This window comes from Plecotus auritus (assembly GCF_963455305.1).
Source record: "Plecotus auritus genome assembly, chromosome: 13".
Taxonomy (NCBI): Eukaryota; Metazoa; Chordata; class Mammalia; order Chiroptera; family Vespertilionidae; genus Plecotus; species Plecotus auritus.
In genome coordinates, this window is record NC_137779.1 from 12,535,049 (window position 1) to 12,560,074 (window position 25,026).

The window sequence follows — 25,026 nt, forward strand, 5'->3', positions numbered from 1 at the left end:
TAAGCATTTTATACTTTTAGTTCTTATATTTAGGTCTCTGATCTATTTTGAGTTAATTTTTATATCTATAATAATAAAAGTGTAACATGCTAATTAGACTGGATGTCCTTCCAGACATTCTTCTGGACGACCTTCTGGACAAAGCCGGGGCTGTGAGGGAAGCGCGGGTCCCACATGCCAGAGGGAAGCTGGTGCTGGCAGCCAGGGGAAGGAAGGCCTGCTTTTGCACAAATTTGGTACATCGGGCCTCTAGTGTGATATTAAAGTAGGAGTCTAGCTTTATTCTTTTGCATGTGGCTACCCACTTGTCCCAGCACCATTTGTTGGAAAGACTTATTTCCCTTTTATTTTTATTTTTTTTAAATATATTTTATTGATTTTTTAGAGAGGAAGGGAGAGGGATAGAGAGGTAGAAACGTTGATCAGAGGAAACATCAATCAGCCACCTCCTGCACACCTCCTACTGGGGATGTGCCCACAACCAAGGTACATGCCCTTGACCGGAATCGAACCTGGGACTTTTCAGTCCACAGGCCAACACTCTATCCACTGAGCCAAACCAGTTATCTTTTAATTATCTTGGCCTCCTTGTCAAAAATCAGTTAACCATAAATGTATGTGTTTATTTCTGGACTCTATTATCCATCCTTATGTGACATTCACTTTAATAGCTGGCAGGTTTTTAGCATTTATGAAGTTTTCATTATTTGGCTGACAGAAGAGCTATTAAGTGGGTTCTTCCAAAAACATATGAGACCACATATTTCCTGGTATATTAAAGTTATAAATTAGGTATTTCAGGAAGTATCTTGAGTCCTTTGGACATAAAGTTACTGACTGCTATATATATCACACCTTTATGTGTTTGGCTTTTATTTTAAGAAGCAGTTGTGCCCTGGCTGGTTTTGCTCAGTGGTTAGAGCATCATCCCCAGGACCAAAGGGTCGGTTGTGGTCAAGAGCACGTACCTTTGTTGCAGGTTCGATCCCCAGCCCAGTCAGGGTTTATTCAGGAGGCAGCCAATGGATGTGTCTTTCTCAACATTGATATTTCTATCTCCAACCTCCCCCGCCCCCCCACTTCTCTCTTTTCCACTCTCTCTAAAAATCAGTGGAAAAAATATCCTTGGGTGAGGATTAAAAAAAAAAAAAAAAGGCAGTTGTTTTAGGATCAATATTAAGATAGTGTCTGGCCACAAGGACAGAGTGCCTTTGAGGTTTTGTTTTTCTTTTGAATCTGAAGTAGTCCCTGCATGTTCAGGGCAGTCATATAAGGGTGTCATCGGGGACCCCTAATAGTTACCTCCTATTTTCCTGCTTCACCCTCCTTTGCATTTGGCTCTCATCCTCATAATGTCTAGATCAGTGGTTCTCAACCTTTCTAATGCCGCGACCCTTTAATACAGTTCCTCATGTTGTAGTGACCCCCAACCATAAAATTATTTTCGTTGCTACTTAATAACAGTAATTTTGCTACTGTTATGAATCGTAATGTAAATATCTGTGTTTTCCAATCGTCTTAGGAGACCCTGCTAGCGGTTCTCACAGGTTGAGAACCACTGATCTAGACACTATGAGGATGAGAGCCAAATGGTCTTAGGAGACCCTGCTAGCGGTTCTCACAGGTGACCCACAGGTTGAGAACCACTGCTGTAGAGCCTAAGACCATCGGAAAACACAGATATTTACATTACGATTCATTAACAGTAGCAAAATTACAGTTATGAAGTAGCAATGAAAATAATTTTATGGTTGGGGGTCACCACAACATGAGGAACTGTATTAAAGGGTCGCGGCATTAGAAAGGTTGAGAACCACTGATCTAGATGCTCCTGCATCCCTGGGCTTGGCAGGAAGAAGGGGTATACTAGCTGAGTGCCCCATTACATAGGCTTCCCAGAAATCCTGCCCAAAGACTTGCACTTGTGTCTCCTTGGCTTCCAGCTACAAAAGAAGATTTTAACTGAGCATATTATGACTGATTATCTGTGTTTGCTACCCAGGACAAAGGGAAGCACTATAGGATCAGAACGAGTTTAAAGTTGTATTAAAACTAGAGTTTACCCTGATGCTCAGTAAACTAGAGTGTTGCCGTTTTGGTTTTATGGGTTAATATGTAGTTTTAATGTATGAGTTAAATACTCGTGAGCAGTGGTCGCCAACCTTTCAGACCTCACAGACCACTGGTTGGCGACCACTGCTCTTGAGCACCTGTTCACTGAAAATCTGAATTATGAACTAAGTACCATATTTTACATACAGTATGGGAATGTCAAAACATACTCTAGATACATGCAAGACAGTCTTGAAACCAAAAGTGTTTGGTGGGTTTTTATAATTTAAACGAGTGGCCTGGTGCACAGATTCATGCACATTGAAAGGAAATTAATTAGAAGAAATATTTTAATATCACTATTCGCCATTTCTCTATTGTCAATGATGCTGGCTTTCTTTCAGCTTCACAATGTCAACAAAAACAACCAAATTCATGATCGACAATGACAGATCAAAACACACGCATGTGATTGGCACCAGCAAGAGCTTTATATATATATTGCGCATGCGCCAGTCAACATTTATTTTTAAATTGCCAGTGTGTGTCATATATACCAGCCGGTTGGTTGGTCGGACAGGACGGCCAGCCGGTCACTTAGCCTTTTATATATATAGACTAGAGCCCGGTGCACTGGTTTGTGCACTGGTGGGGTCTCTTGGCTTGGGCTGTGGGGATTGGGCCAAAACCGGCAGTCCAACATCCCCTGCGGGATGTGTAGTGCATGAAGTGGCAGGCAGCCAGGGAGGAGCCCAAGCCCAGGCGGGGTGCTGCGCTGCTTCCACTCATCCTGGCCTTGCTGTGCCTGCCACCGCCACTGCTCAGTAGGCTCACTGCTGCTCTGCCACAGTCTCTGTGCACCCATCCTAGGGCACTACTGGGGTGCCCATGATTGAGAAGCAGCCACAGGCTCACGCCCAGTCAGTCCCAATGCCGGTCCTGATCCTGGTTCGGGTCCGGATGGGGGAGGGACGCGCAGGGGGAGTGTCCGCGGGAGAGGCTCGAGCCGACACAGCTGCACTTGTCAGACGTGAGCCCAGCATCTGGCACCCGTCGGTCATCTGGGCAGTACTCCTGCTATGGGAGCGCACTGATCACCAGGGGGCAGCTCCTGCATTGAGCATCTGCCCCCTGCTGGACAGTGTGCATCATAGCGAACGGTTGACCGGTCGCTTAGGCTTTTATATATATAGATTATTATCTAAAATCAGATTCTGGCGGTTTGGGTTGGAACTTCTGTTACAGACTCTCAGATATGTCAGAAAGGAAGAAAGAAAGCCACCGTGATCCATAAAGAATACAGTAGGGCCCTAACCAGTTTGGCTCAGTGGATAGAGCGTCGGCCTGCGGACTCAAGGGTCCCAGGTTCGATTCCGGTCAAGGGCATGTACCTTGGTTGCAGGCACATCCCCAGTAAGGGGTGTGCAGGAGACAGCTGATTGATGTTTCTCTCTCATTGATGTTTCTAACTCTCTTTCCCTCTCCCTTCCTCTCTGTAAAAAGTCAATAAAATATATTAAAAAAAAAAAAAAAGAATATAGTAGGTCCTCGGGTTACGTCGGAGGTCCGTTCCTATAGCGCAATGTAACGCGATTTTCGCCGTAAGTTGGAACCTACCTACATAAGCGCCTACGTCACTCACATGGAGCACATACGCAGCAGTAATGAAGTGAAACAGTAAAAAAATTTAAAAGAAAGATAACAATTCCTGACCTTTACTTGTGGTAAATAAATAATAAAAAACAAAGCACAGCCCTAGCAGTTTGGCTCAGTGGATAGAGATTTGGGGACTGAAGGGTATGGGGTTCGATTCCAGTCAAGGGCACATGCCTGGGTTGCAGTCTCAATCCCCAGTGGGGGGCGTGCAGGAGGCAGCCAATCAATGATTCTCTCTCATCACTGATGTTTCTTTCTCTCTATCCCTCTCCCTTCCTCTTTGAAATCAATAAAAATATAATTTAAAAAAACATAAAGCACATATGTACATCCGTCAAAATGACGGAACCTTTTTTTTTATAAGTAAATGGGAGATGGTGACGTAACCACGAAACGATGTACGTCGAGTCCGATGTAACTCGAGGACTGCCTGTAAAGGTTTGTTCCTGAAAAACATGTTTTGTTTTTAATTGTGGAACCTTTGTGATAGAAACCAACTCTCTGTGGTACATGTCCCACTAGTGCCAGCAGGGGGAGCATGGACACTAAGAGCCAAAAGCCTGGCGCCTAGACTATTTCTCCTTGGTGCTGCATAATGTAGGTGTTTTGTTTTTTAATGCACCTGAGAGGGCAGTTTCCAAAGGATTTAGAATAAATGATGCAAGAAGTATAACAATGGATTTAAAAGAGCAGCTTTAATCAACATGTAATGCTGACATTAAAAGAGGATTGTTACAGCCCTAGCTGGTTTGGCTCAGTGGATAGAGCATCGGCCTGCGGACTGAAGGGTCCCGGGTTCGATTCCAGTCAAGGGCATGTGCCTTGGTTGCGGGCACATCCCCAGTGCGGGGTGTGCAGGAGGCAGCTGATTGATGTTTCTCTCTCATCGATGTTTCTGGTTCTCTGTCCCTCTCCCTTCCTTTCTGTAAAATATCAATAAAATATATTTTTTTAAAAATCTAGTATTTGGCTTAAAACTACCACACTCATACTCATATTTATTAATTCTTTCTTTTTAAGATATTTAAAATTGATTGCTAGAGAGAGAGGAAGAAAGAGGGAGAGAGAGATAAACTTCTATTTGCTGCCTCCTACATGCCCTCTACCAGGGAATGAGCTGCAACCCGGGCATGTGCCCTGACTGGAACCGAACCACAACCCTTTGTGCACAGGGTGACATCCAACCAACCGAGCCACACCAGCCAGGGCACAAGGCACGATCTTTTAGGGAAGGCAATTTAGTAATAATCAGAAGACTTACTTTGATTTGTTTTAGGGTTTTTCTTTCTTCCTTTTTTTAATTTTGTAACATTTTAAAATGCTCATTCTCTTTGATCCAGCAACTCCAATTCAAACATTGTGGAATACTGAAAGACACACACACCTGGAAATAATTTAGTCATTTTTTAATAGCGAATTGGATACATACATTATAGTACATCCATAACAGCCATTATAAAAAAATAAGGAGCTCTCTCTATCTGTCCTGTCATGGATAGACGCCTTATAAAAAAAGGTGAGGACTTTTAATATGATTCCATCCTTGTTTACGTAATTAATTGTATGTACTCCAGGGAAAACTGGGAGCTTATGCATCAAACTGTTAACAATGATTTTCTTAGGGCAGGAACAAAGTCTGTTCTGAGTCATACGAACTATAATTCAGTAAGATATATGTGATCTCCATAACCAGGGGAAAATCTTTTTTACAAAAGATAGATAGAAAATCAAATTTTAGAAAAAAAATTTATTAGCCAAAAACAGGCTGAGGACCACAGTCACCTTGTTCTTTTTTCTTAAGCATCCTGTTTATGTTTGTCATTTTAATATGCCACTCATCACTGTCATGTGTTGAAAGATTACAGTCCAGGGAAATACTCAAACAAGATTTATGAGAACCGTTTTATTCTGCATTTTCCTTTTCTCTACAATTACCAGCACTGAAGACTTTCATAAAAAGTTTGGAGCTGTGTCCAGAAAAGGAAGTACTACTATTACACGAAAAGCCATTTGGTTTGTTTCCCCTTCATTTTGTTTATAGAAGTTTGGAAGACCATTCCATTAGGAGAGTGTAATGTTAGGGCCGCATCTGTTCTGTGTTGATTTTGAGATAAAACATCAATCATGATTTTCCACTTTGCTTTAACACTGCAGCTCTGATTTATAGGTTTGATCTGGCAGTTGTACTAAACCCTTTGCAGTTTTAATTCCATTTAACCCTTGTAAGAACCGTTGTGGCAGATCTAAGTACTTTTCCCCTTTTCTAGGTGAAGGAAGCTGGTGTGTGATATAACTTGCTATAATATAATTAATATAATATGACACACCTGGAAGCTGACAGAAATGGCAATTAAAGCCAAGTCTTTATGAATCCAGGGGCTGGCCCTCAGCCATTATAAGATGGTCACTTTGCTACGTTGATATTTTTAGTAACACATCCAGGCAACAAGATCAGGAGATTGTATTGCTCCTTGTGCTCCGCCAGCTGTTGGAAGGATGTTCGAGAAATGTCCATGTGAACTCTCTACCCATCTGATGAGAAGTATATACATCAAGATAGAAACCAAGAGCCGAAACCGGTTTGGCTCAGTGGATAGAGCGTCAGCCTGCGGGCTGAAGGGTCCCAGGTTCGATTCCGGTCAAGGGCATGTACCTTGGTTGCGGGCACATCCCCAGTGGGAGGTGTGCAGGAGGCAGCTGATCGATGTTTCTCTCTCATCGATGTTTCTAACTCTCTATCCCTCTCCCTTCCTCTCTGTAAAATATCAATAAAATATATTAAAAAAAAAAAAAAGATAGAAACCAAGAAACACGGAAAGATGGACATGGCTGCCCAGCACTGGAGAAGCCCAGAGAAAGAGCAGGCTGTGACTGCTGAAGTCAGTTGTGGAAGATTTAGTGAAGATGACACTGTAACTGAGCTCATCAGAACAAGTGAGCCACATAAGGCAGGCTACATGGGAAAGGGGTAAATTGGGCTATGATCAAACCTGGCATGAAGGAAACCTTAGGGCAAAGAATCTGGTGGGGAAGAAGCTGCCCTCGCAGGAGGTAATTAATGCCCCATATATATATATTTTTAAATATATTTTATTGATTTCTTACAGAGAGGAAGGGAGAGGGATAGAGAGTTAGAAACATCGATGAGAGAGAAACATCGATCAGCCGCCTCCTGCACACCCCCCACTGGGGATGTGCCCGCAACCAAGGTACATGCCCCTGACCGGAATCGAACCTGGGACCTTTCTGTCCGCAGGCCGACGCTCTATCCACTGAGCCAAACCGGTTTCGGCAATGCCCCATATTTTTGAGAGTAAGGGTCAGGCTAATGAACTTCAAGCTATTTTATTGGCAATCCAAAGGACTTGATAGATTGTCCACACTCAGACACAATTCTGCTTTTACCCACCACTCTGAGAACTGTTTCCCCGAGCAAACATCACTTTTCCTGCTCATTGCACAGTTTCTGTACTTGACTCTCAAGTGCTTTTAAAAAAAGAGTTTTCCTGAGATACAATTCACATACCATACACATTTAAAGTGCACTATTCAATGGTTTTTTTTTAGCCTACTACATTATTTTTTAAAATATATCTTTATTGACTTCAGAGAGGGAGAGAGAGAGAGAAACATCAATGATGAGACTCATTGATCGGCCGCCTCCCACTGGGGATCAAGCCTGCAACCTGACCATGTGCCCTTGACTGGAATCAAACCTGGGACCCTTCAGTCCGCATAGCCTACTACATTATTTTTACAACAAATTTCATTTTAACTATCTTAAGTGTACAATCTAGTGGCATTAATTAGAATTATAGTGTGCAACCATCACCATTATCTAATTCTAAAACTTTTTCATCACCCCAAACAAACTGTACCATAAAACAATATCTCCCCATTACTCCTCCCCCAGCCCCTGGGAACCTCTAATTTACTTTCTGTCTCTGGATTTCTAGGTACTTCATATAAGGAGAATCATACAATTATTTGTCCTCTTGTGACTGTCTTCTTTCACTTAGCTTAATGTTTTAAGTGTTCATTCATGTTGTAAACATGTATCAGAACTTCATTCCTTTTTTAAAAATATATATTTTATTGATTTTTTACAGAGAGGAAGGGAGAGGGAGAGAGAGTCAGAAACATCGATGAGAGAGAAACATCAATCAGCTGCCTCCTGCACACCCCCTACCTGGGATGTGCCTGCAACCAAGGTACATGCCCTTGACCGGAATCGAACCCGGGACCCCTGAGTCCGCAGGCTGACACTCTATCCACTGAGCCAAACTGGCCAGGGCTATGGCTGAATAATGTAGGACATACCACATTTTGTTTATCCCTTCATGTGTTCATGGGTTGTTTTTGCCTTTTGGCCATAGTGAATAATATTGTAATGAACTTTGGTGTACAAGTATCTGTTCCAGTTCCTGCTTTTCAAGAAATCATTTGCCATTGTATCACAAGACCCTGTAAGACTTCTTCCTGAATCGCTCTCTGGCTGTCTTATATTGCCATTTAAATTGGGCAGTGCAGCCCTAACCGGTTTGGCTCAGTGGATAGAGTGTCTGTCTGCGAACTGAAAGGTCCCAGGCTTGATTCCAGTCAAGGGCATGTACCTTGGTTGCGGGCACATCCCCAGTAGCGGGTGTGCAGGAGGCAGCTGGTTGATGTTTCTCTCTCATCGATGTTTCTAACTCTCTATCTCTTTCCCTTCCTCTCAGTAAAAAATCAATAAAATATATTTTAAAAAAGTAAATTGGGCAGTGCATCATTGTAGCCCCTGTGCCTGCATACAGTAGGCACTCAAGTATACTGTATATTGAATGAATAAAGATTTTGAAAGCCAAGAGAGTGCCTCTCAAAAAGTAAATACCTAGTAAATGTTTACTGACTTATTTAAATTTTCTTTTTAAAAAAATATTTTTATTGATTTCACAACGGAAGAGAGAGGAAGATAGAAACATCAATGATGAGAAAATCATTGATCAGCTGCTTCCTGCACACTCCACACTGGGGATCGAGCCTGCACCCCTAGTATGTGCCCTGACTGGGAATTGAACCATGACCTCCTGGTTCATAGGTCGACGCTCAACCACTGAGCCACGCTGGCTGGGCTACATTTAAATTTTCAAGTGGAGTGGCAAGAAGATAAAATCAGGATTTTTATAAGGTTGCATTAGTTACAATGCATCAGATGTTTTGGAGGGTAGAGAAATGGGAGGGAGATATCCCTGGAAGTAAGAATCAGCAAAGAATCAATCTAAGAGGTTAATCAGAATAAGAGGTGGATCAGTAAAAGCTGGGACTCAGAGAAAGGAATTTCTTGGTGTTGGTACTAGTATTAAAGTCTCCAGAAAACTTTATTTTATGGCAGTTGAACTCTGGGGCAAGCCCTCTTGGTTTTGCCTTTGTGCTTGCATGAGTTAGTTGCCATAGCCTTAGTTGACTGACCATCTCATAAACAAAAAAAATGTCAGGCTGGACATCTTAGAACTCCAGAATACATTTTACTGCAGAGAGGGAAAATCATTTGGAAAGATGGCCGTATGTATTTTCTCCATTTGTTCTGGCAAATTCTTTGTCCTGAAGTTCCTTTCCACTGAGAGGAAGGCTATCACTGCCAGGAGACACTTAAGAGATGTTAAATAATGTTTCCCTTAGAGTAATTTACAAGTGTTGTGTTTTTTCCCCTGGTACAAAAGACAGATGTAAGAAAAATGTCTAATGCAGCTGGGAAAGATTTTCATCCTTAGGAGGATGCTGGACGTTCAGAAATGAACTTAAGTGGAACAGAACATTTACGTTAATAAATTGTTCCTTTTTTAAAAAAAATATTTTATTGATTTTTTTTACAGAGAGGAAGGGAGAGGGATTGAGAGGTAGAAACATCGATGAGAGAGAAACATCGACCAGCTGCCTCCTGCACATCCCCTACTGGGGATGTGTCCACAGCCAAGGACATGCCCTTGACCAGAAACGAACCTGGGACCCTTCAGTCCACAGGCCGATGCTCTATCCACTGGGCCAAACCTGTTAGGGCAATAAATTGTTCCTTTAATGCAGTGGTTCTCAACCTTTCTATTGTCACGACCCTTTAATACAGTTCCTCCTGTTGTGGTGACCCCCAACCATAAAATTATTTTCGTTGCTACTTCATAACTGTAATTTTGCTACTGTTATGAATCGTAATGTAAATATCTGTGTTTTCCGATGGTCTTAGGAGACACTGCTAGTGGTTCTCAACCTGTGGGTCACGACCTACAGGTTGAGAACCACTGCTATAGAGCCTAAGACAATCCGAAAACACAGATATTTACATTACGATTCATAACAGTAGCAAAATTACAGTTATGAAGTAGCAACGAAAATAATTTTATGGTTGGGGGTCACCACAACATGAGGAACTGTATTAAAGGGTCACGGCATTAGAAAGGTTGAGAACCACTGCTTTAATGTATCTGATTCAACACCCCACGGTATCCGGTATCCACATCATTCTGCATCTGTTAAAGTGGCTAACCTAAAGGTTCACAGCCAGCTGTCTACTCGTCAATTATGGGCCTCATTTCTTTGCCCATGAAAGGAAGAATGAACGTGAGATAATGTCTAACGTCTGCTCCATTTCCAAAGTCATCATTTTAGAAGATGATTCCATGAGAAAAAGGAAGCCTTGTCCCCTGGCTATATCTGTGTGTCCTGAGTTGCTATACATGTATCGCTATATGTCCTTTGAATAACATTCAAATCAGTATGATCTGACTTACATTAGATTAATGGAATTTACCTTGGAATCCATTCTACTTGGGGGCAATTGATTTTAAAGAGGATTGTAAAAAAAATTTTTTTTTCAGAGAAGGTAGATTCTCCTTTGTCTCTTTATTTTTTCCCTATAAACATGCCAAAGTCCACAATTTATGTTGTACATTCTATGAGTTTTGACAAACATATAATGACATGTGTCCACCATTATAGTATCATATAATTTCACTGCCATAAAAATCACCTGTGTTCCATAAAATCCTCTCCCCTCCCTAACCCCTGGCAACCACTGATCTTTTTACTGTTTCATCTTTTCCAGGATGTCATCTATACTACTAAAAGGGTAATATGCTAATTAGACCCGGAGACCTTCCAGACATTCTTCCGGACAAAGCCATGGTGGTGGGGCTAAGGCAGAGGTGGTTAGGGGTGATCAAGCCAGCAGGGGAGGGCAGTTGGGGGCAAGCAGGCTGGCAGGGGGGAGTTGGGGGTGAGCTGGTTGGCAGGGGGGGTGGCAGTTGGGGGTGAGCAGGCCAGTGGGGGGGCAGTTGGAGGCAAGCAGGCAGGCGGGGGGGCAGTTGGGGTAATCAGGCCAGCAGGGGGCAGTTGGGGGTGAGCAGGCTGGTGGGGGAGGCATTAGGGGACAATCAGGCTGGCAGGCAGAGTGGTTAGGGGTGATCAGTCAGGCAGGCAGGTGAGCTGTCAGGAGCCAGCGGTCCTAGATTGCGAGAGGGATGTCTGACTGCTGGTTTAGGTCAGATCCAGGACACCCCCCAGGGGTCCCAGATTGGAGAGGGTGTAGGCGGGGCTGAGGGACAGCCTCCCTTCCCCGTGCACGAATTTCGTGCACCAGGTCACTAGTATAGTTAGAATCATACAGTATGTAGCTTTTTACTTTGGCTTCTTTCAGTGCATTTAAGTTCCTTCCATATTTTCATGGAACACTAAGACTGTGCTCCAACAACAAATCTGTCTGTAGTGCTAATTGAGCATTAATATGCAAAAACAATCAGTTTTGACAGTTATTGGCAAACTTGCAGAATTTAAGGACCGAAGCCAGAAACTATATTATTTGTTTTCTTGCTAATCCAATATGTAGGATAAAAGTCTTTCTTAAATACATTAATATAATTAAAAATATTAATCCATTATTTTTTTGTACTGTAATATGTTTTATTTTTCATTAAAATTGTACTGGCATCATTATTTAGATGAAGTTTAATAAAATAATATTTTCATTGTCTGGTTTTCCCCAGGCCATTATTAGTCATTTCAGGATTATTACTGAAAGTAGGTTTTTTATTGTTTTGTGTGTGTTTTTTTTTAAAAGAGAGGGGTGGCCAAGAGAATGACAATACAAGTCACAGACTAATAGAAAATATTTGCAAAACACGGAGCTGATAAAACAAACAAACACTGTTACCCAAAACATACAAAGAACCCTTAAAACTCAATAGGTAAGACCATAACCCAATTGAAAGATCAGAAAAAGCTCTCAACAGAAACCTCACCAAAGAAGGAAGATATGTCCTTTGAATAATAGGTGGACTAGGGAATTGCAAATTAAAACAACACATATTAGGGTGGCTAAAGCTCAACCTAGCCTTCATACACTCGGAGCTAGTGATGCATTTCATAGGGCAAAAGTAAGCCCTTTTACCCCCAAGGGAAGCCGACTCCAGCAGCTGCACCTCAGCAGAGGGGGCGTGGTGCCCTCAGCCTGGGGCGCCTGCGTTACTAAAAGCAGTTAGGACTGTCCTTGGCGCCTGATTAAAATATTTAAATACAGCTGTTAAGAATTCCCCCCCCCCACACACACAACCTATGATATTAATTTTTATTTATAATAAATGTTTATAGATTTTTATGAATTTCTGAGAGACGCAAATTCCTCTCGTGTTCATTTCAATTGAGCATGCATTTACACTCAGCTGCCTTTTGTCCCCAGCGCATTGTAAGTCCCCAATAAAGTGTGCAACTTAGAACAATGATGTGGCTTTTGCTAGAACAAAACAAACCGAAAACCAAATCATTCCACCTGAAAGGGGGTGGGGAAGAAACTGAGATATTTATTCAGGCAACTTCAGTAGTTGCCTATTTTCCCGGGGGCGGTGCCACTTGTGGACCCGATGGACCCAGGCGAAGCCGCCATTTTGGAGTCTTCTCTAAGGATCTCCTACCGGCTTTTCGTGCCGCTGCCACGGCTCCCCGCGGCCTTGCCGGGCAGGATGAATGTGATAGACCACGTGCGAGACATGGCGGCCGCAGGGCTGCACTCCAACGTGCGGCTCCTCAGCAGCTTGTTACTTACAATGAGTAATAACAACCCGTGAGTTGAGGCGGGGAGCGGCCTGGGGCTAAGGAGAAAGCGGCGCCTGTTTGGGAGCGGGGGCTGAAGGGGCTTAGGGACTGCGGGAAGGAGCGGCCGCGGGCCTCAGCTGAGGCGCTGGGGTCAGCGAGGGCCTCGTCGCGCGGAGCTGACTTAGGAACGCCCGGCGCTGGGATGAGCTCCCTGCGGGGAATGTGTCGAGTGGCGGCGGCTTCAAGAAATGGAAGGCGGAGGCTCTGAGGACGACCCTGGCGAGGGTTCCCCGAAAGTTGAGAGCGTAGGGTTTCCTGAGGTACCTGTTACCGGGCATAGCGACTGTCACGTCGCTGGGCTGGTTCCTCTCTTCCCAGCTCCTTCCTGAAGAACGTTTTTCTCCTTCGTCGAAGCTCAGAGACCCCATCTCCTGGTTTTATACCGTCGTCCCACATTTGAGACGGGCTTTCCCCCTTGAGTGTGTTAGCAGGGTTCACTTTCTCGCCCCGGGAAACCTCTGAAAATGGAGACACCCTGGGAGGTTGGGAGTGGCACCTTTCCCGTTGTCAGAGCTGCCTTTTATTGAGTCTTATGACGGAAGAGGTGCAGGGCTCTTTCCAGCCTTGAGCGCTTAAATTTCTCCATTGTGCTAAAATTAAGTTCCTTCCCATGGCCAGCGAGGCCAGACACCTCCCTCCCCGATTTAATCTCACAGCCTCTGCTCGCTGCGCTCCAGCCTCCCTCCCTGTCTGTTCTTTCTGACATTGAACACACCCAGCTGGTTCTCAACTCAGGTCTTTTGCATTTGTCTTTCTGCTTAAAGTTCTTACCTTAGACCTGCCTCCTTCCACAGGTTTCAACACAGGTATCCCTTCTAACGATTTCTTCTCAGCTCATCAGAATTGTTCCTTAGCCCTTACTGTTCTGTCCCTTTGCCCTGTTTTATAGTCTGCATCACTTTACTTTAAAAAACGGAGATATAATTGACATGTAACATTTATATTAATTTCAGATGCACAACGTAATAATTCTGCATATATTGTGATAGGATTACCACAGTAAGTCTAGCTAACATCTATCAGTACATGTAGTTACAGGTGGTTGGGTTTTTTTCTGGTGAGAACTTTGACGCTCTGTGTGCCGCATCACCCTGTTAAAGAATACATCCCTTGACTCCTAATGAAGTCAGCCCAGTGCCTGTACAATAAGCACTCAGGCATTTACTGCACGTGCTAAAGAAGTGCGTACAACCTGAAGAAGGTGAAATGCCCTGTCAGGTTCGCACATCAGTAAGTGGAGGAGCCATAATGTCTGGATTTTGGTCCTTTTGACTCTAAGGTTTCCATTCTGACCAGGGACAGCCTGCTATCTCTAAATGGCATCATAATTACATTTTCTACTCAGGGTGGACCCATTTGCATTTGGCCTGCTCTTGAAGCTGTATAGAGCAGAAAAGAAAGGCCCCTTGTAATGCAGCTGCTCTTCCTATTTCATTTTCATTAGTGTGCTTTTGGACCTCACTACGTGCAGCCCATCATTTTGCCACTTAGTGTTGACAGGGAGGACTCTGGTCTCTGTCAGCCTTCTGTGTTTATTCTGGAGCCTTTCACTTGGTTCTGAGTGATTTGTCAAACAGTTTGCACCATTGGGAATTTGTGCAAGAGTTAGTCATTGTCCTTGGTTCTTGAAGATGTTACAAGATAGAAGCAGTCTGATCCTCTGACTAGACTTCTTCATATTAGGTTACACTGGCAGTTTCCTAGTTTCAGGAGGCATTTAGATTCTGACCTTTATCATTTATATTTTCAAATTTCTTACTGAATTTGCAATACAATACAGTAAAGAAAAAAAATCAAACAAAGCAGAAAGGGTCTACAGATAAGTATCTGTCTCTGAGTCTTTTTAAAAATATTTTATTGATTTTTTACAGAGAGGAAGGGAGAAGGAGAGAGAGCTAGAAACATCGATGAGAGAGAAACATCCATCAGCTGCCTCCTGCACACTACCTACTGGGGATGTGCCTGCAACCAAGGTACATGCCCTTGACCGGAATCGAACCTGGATGAGTCCGCAGGACGATGCTCTATCCATTGAGCCAAACCAGTTAGGGCTGTCCCTGAGTCTTGAACCTCACCCCACCATTTCCCTTCTCCAGAGGCAAACAACAATTAAGTTTCTCACATATCATTCCAGAGATAACGAAAGTAGGCATGTATGTTATATAAATATATGAATGCTTCCTGAGTATAGTAACATTTTCTATCCAATCTTATTTATCATTAAATACATAGAATCTCAGAGTTGGAAGAGATCTTAACTATCTGGACTGTAACTCTCAATTTGTGCATTTCCTTTGTAACGTTATATCCTGTGTTTAAACTTTCCATCCTTTTTAAAAGAGATTTTTAAGATAAAATTCACATACCATGGAATTCTCCCTGTTAAAGAATACATTTCTGGCCGGCCTGGCTGGCATGGCTCAGTGGTTGAACGTGGATCTATGAACTAGAACAGCCTTGGGCAAACTACGGCCCGCGGGCTGGATCCGGCTGTTCTATCTGGTTCTCTTGCCCTCCCCTCCGCTCCTTTACTTTGAATTTATATTAGTTTACACAAACACTCCATCCATGCTTTTGTTCCGGCCCTCCGGTCCAGTTTAAGAACCCATTGTGGCCCTCGAGTCAAAAAGTTTGCCCACCCCTGAACTAGAAGGTCACAGTCCAATTCCCAGTCAAGGCACATGCCCAGGTTGTGAGCTCCGTCCCCAGTGTAGGGCGTGCAGGAGGCAGCCAATCAGTGATTCTCATCATTGATGTTTCTATCTCTGTCTCCTCCCTTCCTCTCTGAAATAAATAAAAACATATTTAAAAAAAAAGAATTGTTAAAAAAAAAGAATACATTTCTGTGGTTTTAAATATATTCACAGAGTTGTGGAAGCATCACTGTTGTCTATTCCAAAACTTCTTCATTACCCACAAAAGAAACTCTTACCTAGTAGTAGTCACTCTACAATTCCATTTCCTCAGGTCCCTGACAGCCACAAATCTATGGCACCTTTTTTTTTTTTTTTTTTTTTTTTTTAATCCTCACTTGAGGATGTGTTTTTATAGATTTTTTTGGAGAGAAACATCGATCATTTGCCTCCTGTATGCGCCCCGAACAGGGATTGAACATGCAATGTAGGTATGTGCCCTGACCAAGAACCGCAGCCTTTTGGTGTGCAGGAGGACGCTCCAACCAACTGGGCCACCAGGTTGGAGCTATGGTTCCTATTGAGTATCCTTTGTCAGTCAGCTTCTAGGCACTTCCAACACTTGGGAACAATATTCAAGGTTAAAGTTTTGGGGCATTGGTTTCATTACACTGTACTTAAACCCCTGAGACTCAAGATAAAAATTCTTCAAGTGCTTATAAAGTTTACTTTTGTGTATAAAATAAAATAAAAAACCTTTATCAAACTAATCCTCTTTCTATCCCACTCTATTTCACTGGCTTATCCTCTTCTGTTTCCATATTTCATTATTTCTATTTTCTTCAGGATTTGAAGAGTTTTCAGTTCCCTACAAACCTCTTTTCAGTACTTTCCTAAAAAGGATTCAACTGGTGAACTTTCTCTTTTCCAAGTTTTCAACCTTTCTTTGGTAATACTAGTTAAATCATTGTGATTGTTCTTTGTCTTATCCTAAAAATTGATGTTAATATAAGAGAGTATGGATATCTGAAACTGTTAAATTAAGAAGTCTTGGGTTAAAGAAGAGGAGACAAATAATACATTTCTCTTTGTACACCTTTGTAGAGTTATACAAAGAGGTTTAGAGGTATCATTGCTTGTACAGTAAGTAAAGGAAACATTTAAGGCAATTTTCTAGATGTGTTGACCATATTAGCATAGAGTATGCCTCATTCCTCTAATTTTAGGAACTAGCACTTAAGGCACATTTTTTGGGGGGGGAAACTGTGTGCTAGGCTTGGACACTAAGAAGGGACACTAAGGGTGGGCATGTACTTTTTAACATTTCAAAAACAACCCATGTAGGGGGTATACTTTCTTTGTTTTCTAGTGAGTTATTCTCCCCATCTCAGAAGTACCAGCTTTTGGTGTATCATGCAGATTCTCTCTTTCATGATAAGGAATATCGGAATGCTGTGAGCAAGTATACCATGGCTTTACAGCAGAAGAAAGCCTTAAGTAAAACTTCAAAAGTGAGACCTTCAACTGGCAATTCTACATCCACTCCACAGAGTCAGGTAATTGAAGATACAGAGTGTGATTTTGGTGGAGAGGGCTGGGAGCGAGAGAGACTGAAAGAATGATGTTTAGATGTGGAAGATGGTAAAATAAAATGTAATTTTAAAGGGGACTTGACTGGAGAAACAAAGATGAAAAACCACTTAGATGAAAGAATGCATCCAACCAAGCACTAAGGGCTAAAAACAAAATTCACTCTGGATGAATCTAAAAATGGAATTAACTATGAATTATTTGGGATCTAACCAACATCATGCATTGTTCTTCCCTTTCATACAAACAGATCTTAAAATCTAGTGTTTTTATAATGTTAATGAAAATACAACTTTAAAATGTAACTCACATTATACGACTGTGAATACCTGGGGAAATATATGGGAAATCTGAAAATTCCTGCCAATTTTTAAAAAATACATATTTTATTGATTTTTTACAGAGAGGAAGGGAGAGGGATAGAGAGTTAGATACATTGGATGAGAGAAATATCGATCAGCTGCCTCCTGCACACCCTCTACTGGGGATGTGCCCGCAACCAAGGTACATGCCCTTGACCGGAATCGAACCTGGGACCCTTCAGTCCACAGGCTGACGCTCTATCCACTGAGCCAAACCAGTTAGGGCTCCTGCCAAATTTTGATAGTTGCTTAAGAATCATCCGATCATAACGGTTACTTAAGCTTTTACATATATATGTGTGTGTGTGTATATATATATATATAGATATATAGATGTTGTTATGAACACTTCTGTGTAGGCTTTTATTTGGATATATATTTTCAGTTCTCTTGGCTGTATATATAGGAGCAGAATTGCTGGGCGATAGATATTATGGTAACCCTATGTTTAACATTATGAAGAAGTGCCATACTGTTTAATATTTTGAAGAGATGTTTTCATTCCCTTAGTGTCTTCCATCTGAAATTGAAGTGAAATACAAAATGGCTGAATGTTACACAATGCTAAAGCAAGATAAAGATGCCATTGCTATACTTGATGGAATCCCTTCAAGACAAAGAACTCCCAAAGTAAGTTGAATCAACAATTTGTTACATTTCCTTCCACCACTCTTCTTTCATGTTTTCTCTATACATCAGGGAGTCCATTTGAACATTTTACTCTTGCCTCTGGTTTTTACTTTGTTCCCTTGTTAAAGAGTTAAGAGTTCAGAGAGGTAGAAGAGTGCCTTTCTTATGAGACCCTGAAAATTCAGCTGATGAAAATGGTAGCTGGAGAATACAAGTGCTTATTCTTTGTTTTTCTTACTGTAGAAAAGAATGAATTGCAATACACTTCCAGGTGGCAACTATACTGTTTTAGAACCTCATTTTTTGGTAATGTGAATGGTTTTATTCCTGCATTTTCAAAATCAAGTTTACAAGAGCCTTTTGTACTTATTTGTGTGGGGGGTATGTATTTGTGTTTGATTTGACAACATAGTGAATAGAACATCTTCAACTGAAATCAGAAGGTCTGGTGTCCTATCTGAGTTTTGGGCATACAAGCTGTTTGTAGTGTCTACTTGGGCAAATTCCAATATGAACTTTATTTTTTCCCCTTATTTATAAAATGAAGATAATAATACTTTTTTTGCTAACTTTTGGAAAAACTAACTTTATGTATGTGAGAATACTCTTTAAAGTACTATTCTTTTCTTTTTTTTTCCCAATATATTTTATTGATATTTTACGGAGAGGAAGGGAGAGGGATAGAGAGCTAGAAACATCAATGAGAAAGAAACATCGATCAGCTGCCTCCTGCACACCTCCCACTGGGGATGTGCCCGCAACCACGGTATATGCCCTTGACCGGAGTCGAACCTGGGACCCTTGAGTCCGCAGGCCGACGCTCTATCCACTGAGCCAAACCGGTTTCGGCTAAAGTATTATTCTATAAGGAGTATTATATTGGACATCTTTGATTACGGGTTTTTGGATGTGTGTTTTTTTTAAGCCCAGTTTAGAAAAATAATGAAAATCCTTGCTCTTAGATTGAATTCATGTCAGTATTTAATATTCTACCATATTCTTTCATGTCACCTGTCTCCCTCACTTCATTGAAAAACTGTTCTGTGTAACATGCTTAACAGTGAAGAATTTTATCTGTAAGATGCCTGTTTTCATCCTCCTGTCCTTAAAAGAAGAGGAATCTAATCAGTAAGGACCTAGTGTATTTAGTTAGTGTTTTTTCATCTAAATGTTGCTGAGTTTTAAAAGTAACCAATCAAACTTGATGAGAATGTGTTTAAGTATCTCTTTATAATGAGAATGTATTTACGATTTTCTGAGGTTTTATAATTAAGCTATTTCCCCAGTATATTTTATGGTGGTGGCTGCTATTAAAAACATTGGGAAGCATATTACACACTACCCTGTCTTATAATAAGCATGAGTGGTTATATATTAACTTGTGTTCTGGTACCCTATGAAAGACTTACCTGAAGAATAATTTTTTCATATATGAAGAATATCTTCCTTTTGGAAGATGCTGTTTTGATGATAAACTTTGAATTATACCTGTTCATTATCTTACTGGAGGTGCACCATTATTTCCTCCTTAATGACTTCAAGGAGTTTGGGGACAATGAGTAATGACAAAGAAGCTCAGTTTTATGGTATCCAGCACTTGGTGTTTACTGCCATCATTTTAAGAGGGACTAGAGGAATCTGCATTAATTAGGAGTACATATTCTTCATTCTGTAGAGCTGTTATAGCCAGGAGCAAACAAAGATGTGTGCCTCAAACATAAACCTATAATATTTACAGTTTTTCTTTCTTGTCTGTTAGGGAGTTAACTGGCTTCTCAGTCTGTGTACAGGACAAGGAAGTGAGTCAAAATACGACTAAATGAACGTCTGTTAATGTATGGTAAACACCGCCACACATTCCTTCACATTTTAAAGGAAAATTCCAGTGTGAGATTATTATATCTTGGTAAATCTTCAACTTTTAAGAGCAAACATATAACATACAATTTCTCACTCAGTTTTTAGAAAATGTTACTGCTTGTGTTTATAACTGGTAGAATGTGGCTTTGTGATGTTACCAAGTAAGTATCTGCTTTAAAAATAATTGACTTTCTCACTAGGTAGTACTCAAAACTCATTTTTTTGAAGTGCCAGGTAATTTAAAGGGAATTTTAATATTTGTTGGCCCATCAGTCATGATTTGTTAATAACAAGCAGTCAAGAAAGGTTTTTAAATTTAAACCTCTTTTTAAGTTTGACAGTAATACTGGAGTTTTCCTTTAAGTACCTTCTTTTGCATTTCAATATAGCCTAAAATGGAAAAATCTGAGGCCAAATAAAAAAAAGTTTTATTTCTAGTATTATTTCATTGTTTGAATCAGTATGGATTTATGCCATACTAGATTGTTTTATATACTGTAAGTACATAATTGGAACATGTTTTTCATCTTCAGAGCCACTCATTTTAGTAAATATCTGGAGTACGAAGCTACAGATGATTGAAGAAATTGGGATTGGCTTTTTTTCTCTTTTGCCTTCATGTTGACTGCTTCCTTAGGTTATGATCTGGCAAACTCTGTGTTGTGTTATGCTCTATTAATTTTAAATTGGAATATTGTGTTTTTCTCTTTGGACTTTTAAGATTATTTATACTTTCCCTGTACCTTCTTTAGAACGTTCAGGTTTTCTCAAATTTTCCCTGTTGCATTTTTGAAAGGGTTATTTTAATAAAGTTTTGCGGAGTTACATATTTGAATTGTGTTAAATAGTATAACTAATCTCTGGATCATTGTTACCTTTAAAGGTCAGTTAGAGTTTGATTTTTGTAGCATAACTTTGATGAGTCAGGCAGGACAGTACCTATTGGTCAAAGCTTTAAGTATGGGAAAGGATAGAGTCTAGCTGCTAGACCAGCCGTGGGCAAACTACGGCCTGCGGGCTAGATCTGGCTGTTCTATCCGGTTCTCTTGCTCTCCCCTCCGCTCCTTTACTTTGAATTTATATTAGTTCACACAAACACTCCATCCATGCTTTTGTTCCGGCCCTCCGGTCCAGTTTAAGAACCCATTGTGGCCCTCGAGTCAAAAAGTTTGCCCACCCCTGTAGCTAGACTAATTGTCAGAAGCCAAGTATTGTGCTTTTGGGTCTGTCATTTCCTTTTTAGGGAAAATTTGTCTTTCTTAAGTAGCTATGTTAAGAATTCCTCACTTTCTATGGCTTGATGTTAATTGCATTTAAAATATGTAAACTTGAGCACTTCTAGAATAGTTCATCTTATGACTTAAGACCAAGAAAGAATCAAGGTGTAATTAGAATTCTGTAACATTTCTCAAATGAATGTTACTCCCATTTCCAGAGGCAGCATCTTTGGTCCAAATACTATTGGACCTTTTGGTTGGGTAAGTGAAAGGAATTAGATTTTCCTTTTAGAAATGGGAGGACATAGAAAAAGTAAAGGTAGTAATTTTCTGTTTGTTTTGACGAATGGAGTTGGTCTTTGTTTATTTCCATGGGGCTCTGGGTAGATTTTCTAGTAAAAAGTGAAGTAGTAGCTAGTAATAAAAACCAGGACTTAAATTGATGGTGAAATATTTTCTTTGCAATATACACGTAATCTTACTGTCTTCTGTTTTTATTTATTACAGATAAACATGATGCTGGCAAACTTGTATAAGAAGGCTGGTCAGGAGCGCCCTTCAGTCACCAGCTATAAGGAAGTGCTGAGACAGTGCCCATTAGCCCTCGATGCCATTCTAGGTACGGATCATTCTCTGCCTATATTCATGGAGTGTTTACTCTCTAGTGTAGTAGTTCTCAATCTTGGCAGTATACTAGAATAGTTTCATTTTTTCCAAAAGTTTCATCTGTAAATGGTGATTTAATAGATTACCGTTGTCATGTATTTCACTGATCAAGAAATACTAAATTGTTAGTTCTGTCATATGCGTCTTGATTCAAATAGGGCAGTGGTCGGCAAACTGCGGCTCGCGAGCCACGGTTTGCCGCTCTGTTGACTAATGATTTTGCCAACCACTGCCTTAGGGAAGAACACTTAAAAAACATTTTAATAATGTACTAATGTCTTTAACCCGAAGTCAAAACTTCTGGGTAAGGGTAATGCCTTACGCAGTGGTCGGCAAACTCATTAGTCAACAGAGCCGCAGTTTGCCGACCACTGGAATAGGGCAAAGGTTGCCTTTAGCCCATGGAAAGGGTAACCTGTTGGTTATTACATTGTAGAAGAGAGATGCTATGCCTCATGTTCTTTTTCCTGCTTTCTGTTGGGTTAGGTTTGCTGTCCCTATCTGTCAAAGGTGCAGAGGTGGCATCAATGACAATGAACGTCATCCAGACCGTGCCTAACTTGGACTGGCTCTCTGTGTGGATCAAAGCATATGCTTTTGTGCATACTGGTGACAACTCAAGAGCAATCAATACCATCTGGTGAGAGCCACAAAATTAATTAAGTGTTCTTGAAGCCCTTTCCTTGTAAGGAGGTCTGATCTATCTAAATTAGAAAAACAGAAAAATGAGATGCTTATCTCTTGGTGGTGCAGCCAGTTGCCCCTGGGCTTTGTTAGTCTCTTAATGTACCATATGGTCCCAAATGTAATAATCTCTGCTGAGCATCTGTTAATTGTAAACTTGGACCGAGTTTAGCTCTGTACTTGCAAAAGTAGTAACCATTGCAAAGCAAACGGCCTTTGTGTATCATGCTTGATTGAACCTGGAAGACATCTTTTTGCATGCCCAGAAGCATAGTTATTGCAGCATCTGATCTGGGTTGCGTCCCTAGGACTGGGATTTTCTTTCTAGTCAGGTAAAGTCCAAGGACAAGAGACTGGGATTTGTGTTATGTTATCATTTGGTTGAGTATCAAGTAGCTGTCATTTGTGAATAACATTACACTTAACATCATATAGCATATTTTGTCCACTGAAAAACTGCAATCAGAAAGTTATCTCTAGGTAACAAGTGATTTCTGCTTTATTCGGTATATTTGCTATCTTACATAACTTTTTTTTTTTGAGATTTATCATTGCATTTAATTTTTATGTCTAGATAATACAATTTCATTATTTTTAAATTGTATATTTTAACTTTTAGGTATAACTTTTTTTTTAATCATAAGCTCAGAATAAGAAAATCTAGTGTACAGTTTGTTTTTGAAGTTTTTTATTATGAAAAATGTCATACATACACAAAAGAAAATAGTACTTATATGCCTGTCACCCAGACTTAACAACCAAGAGGATTTATAACAGGTTTTAAGGTTCACTGTTTAATATCTTAAAGTTCACTAGAGAAAAAGTCGTTATTACGAGATAATGTGGATCTACTGGGAAGCTTAGCAGATCTGTACTTCAGAGCTGGAGACAATAAAAACTCTGTCCTCAAATTTGAACAAGCACAGATGTTGGATCCTTATCTAATAAAAGGTAAGTAATTCTTGGGGCAGGGCGGAAGTGACAGTAGAGGGGCAGATCAGGAAAGATCGAAAATGTAGCATGACTCTTTCTCCACCATCGAGGTGCATGCATTTGCTTCTCCTTCACCATGTCTTCCCTCAAGACTTTCAGGATCAAGAGGTTCCTGGCTAAGAAACAAAAGCAGAATTGGCCTATTTCCCAATGGATTCTGATGAAAATTGGTAATAAAATCAGGTACAACTCGAAGAGGAGACATTGGAGAAGAACCAAACTGGACCTTTGAGAAATCACACATGAGAGATGATTCACATATTTATGCTGTATCCAGGTTGCCTACACCTTTAAATGATTGAAAAGACGCTACTGTCTGGACACTTGGGACATTTTAATTGGAAAATTAATGGATTTGTGATTTTGCTCCGTTGATTTTTTTTCCCCTGCGATAGTAGTTTCGTTCAGTAATAAATGTGTGAGACCTTTAAAAAAAAATGTAGCATGATCTCTGATACCAGTTTTCATGGGAATAGTTTGTAAAATTTATTACATTTGCTATTTACCATTCTTTTGGTCCTGACACGTGTCTCTAACACTTGGGTAATTCCATTTGAGCAGTTGTTTTTGCTTCATTCAAGTATCATCTCAACACAGATCATTATTTAGGTGTTTTTTTGTTTTGTTTTGTTTTTGTTTTTTTTTTTTCATTTGCAAGGAGTTATAACCTCTCCTTATGATCATAGGCTCTCAAGATTTATAGATTAATCATGTGCCTGACTGAGAGTTTGGATGGCATCCCCAGAACTGTAATATCCTTTTAGGGGATTTACTTTACTCAGTATAGTTAAAAGGGAATAAATGAACAGATGTTAAGAAAAGGATGAGGTAAATGAAGGAAGTAATTAGGAGTGAACAACAACAAAAATTACTGATCTGAAAGAAGATTGCAGCTGAAGGAGTAAGCCACAGGCACTTCTAAAGGATGACTGTTGGGTGACTGTCAGTAAGTGAAGGCTGTGTGCTCAGGAATAGTAGTAGGAAATAAGGTCAAATAGAAGGGCTGAGGTCTGCTTGTAAAGACCCCAAAAAGGCCATCAGAATGACCTTGTTACAAAAAACAGTCTTGTAGACACTTAAGCCACAAGAATGACAGAGCAGTGAGAGGGAAAAAGATGAATTTGTTCGCTTAAGGTCTCCCTCTTGCCCAGTGCTTATTTCTCTCTCTAAGCTACAAGTGCCCATAATGAAAATGGTGTTTTAGAAATACTAATCTGGTAGTAGTCAGCAGCCTGGAGTTGGAAACTCAGACCAGAATCAGGGCCAGCAGGGAATGTTGCAGTAATCTTGGCTTGAGACATTTTCCTGGGAATCTGAAGGGATAGTAAGGAATGAAGGGAAATAGTGTTAAGAGATGAGTGACAGGAATGGAGGGCCCTTTTTATAGAACATGAGAGAATAAAGTGTGTGTGTGTGTGTGTGTGTAGGGGTGATTTTACATGAACTAGACTCCAGAAAGAACTAGATGCTTTTTCTGGAATAGGCTAACATTTTTTTCAAGACGAACTGGCATGTTAAGTGTGTAACCCTGACTGTGCCTAGACCTCTTGGAAGATAGAACTTAGT

General features: G+C 40.7%; 2 protein-coding genes across 6 annotated transcripts in view; both read left to right on the forward strand.

Annotated features, from left to right (window-relative positions):
* Positions 1-12,574: 12,574 nt before the first annotated feature.
* The window catches only part of ANAPC7 (anaphase promoting complex subunit 7), a 35,292-nt gene continuing 22,840 nt past the window's right edge, over positions 12,575-25,026 (forward strand). For 3 of the 5 annotated variants that reach the window (XM_080650621.1, XM_080650620.1, XM_080650622.1), the window contains exons 1-6: positions 12,591-12,793; positions 16,828-17,014; positions 17,921-18,040; positions 21,625-21,736; positions 22,270-22,423; positions 23,276-23,418. In XM_080650621.1, the coding sequence (XP_080506747.1) occupies positions 12,594-12,793; positions 16,828-17,014; positions 17,921-18,040; positions 21,625-21,736; positions 22,270-22,423; positions 23,276-23,418 (916 nt within the window). In that variant the 5' untranslated portion in view covers positions 12,591-12,593. Of the gene's footprint in view, positions 12,794-16,827; positions 17,015-17,920; positions 18,041-19,799; positions 19,840-21,624; positions 21,737-22,269; positions 22,424-23,275; positions 23,419-25,026 lie in introns of all 5 variants that reach the window. The other 2 variants (XM_080650624.1, XM_080650623.1) reach the window with 2 other exon arrangements.
* Positions 23,537-23,785, forward strand: LOC308238546 (large ribosomal subunit protein eL39-like; the record flags this gene model as incomplete). The annotated part of the gene is made up of 1 exon (XM_080650628.1): positions 23,537-23,785. The coding sequence occupies one exon, from the start codon at positions 23,537-23,539 to the stop codon at positions 23,690-23,692; it is 156 nt and encodes a 51-aa protein (XP_080506754.1). The 3' UTR covers positions 23,693-23,785.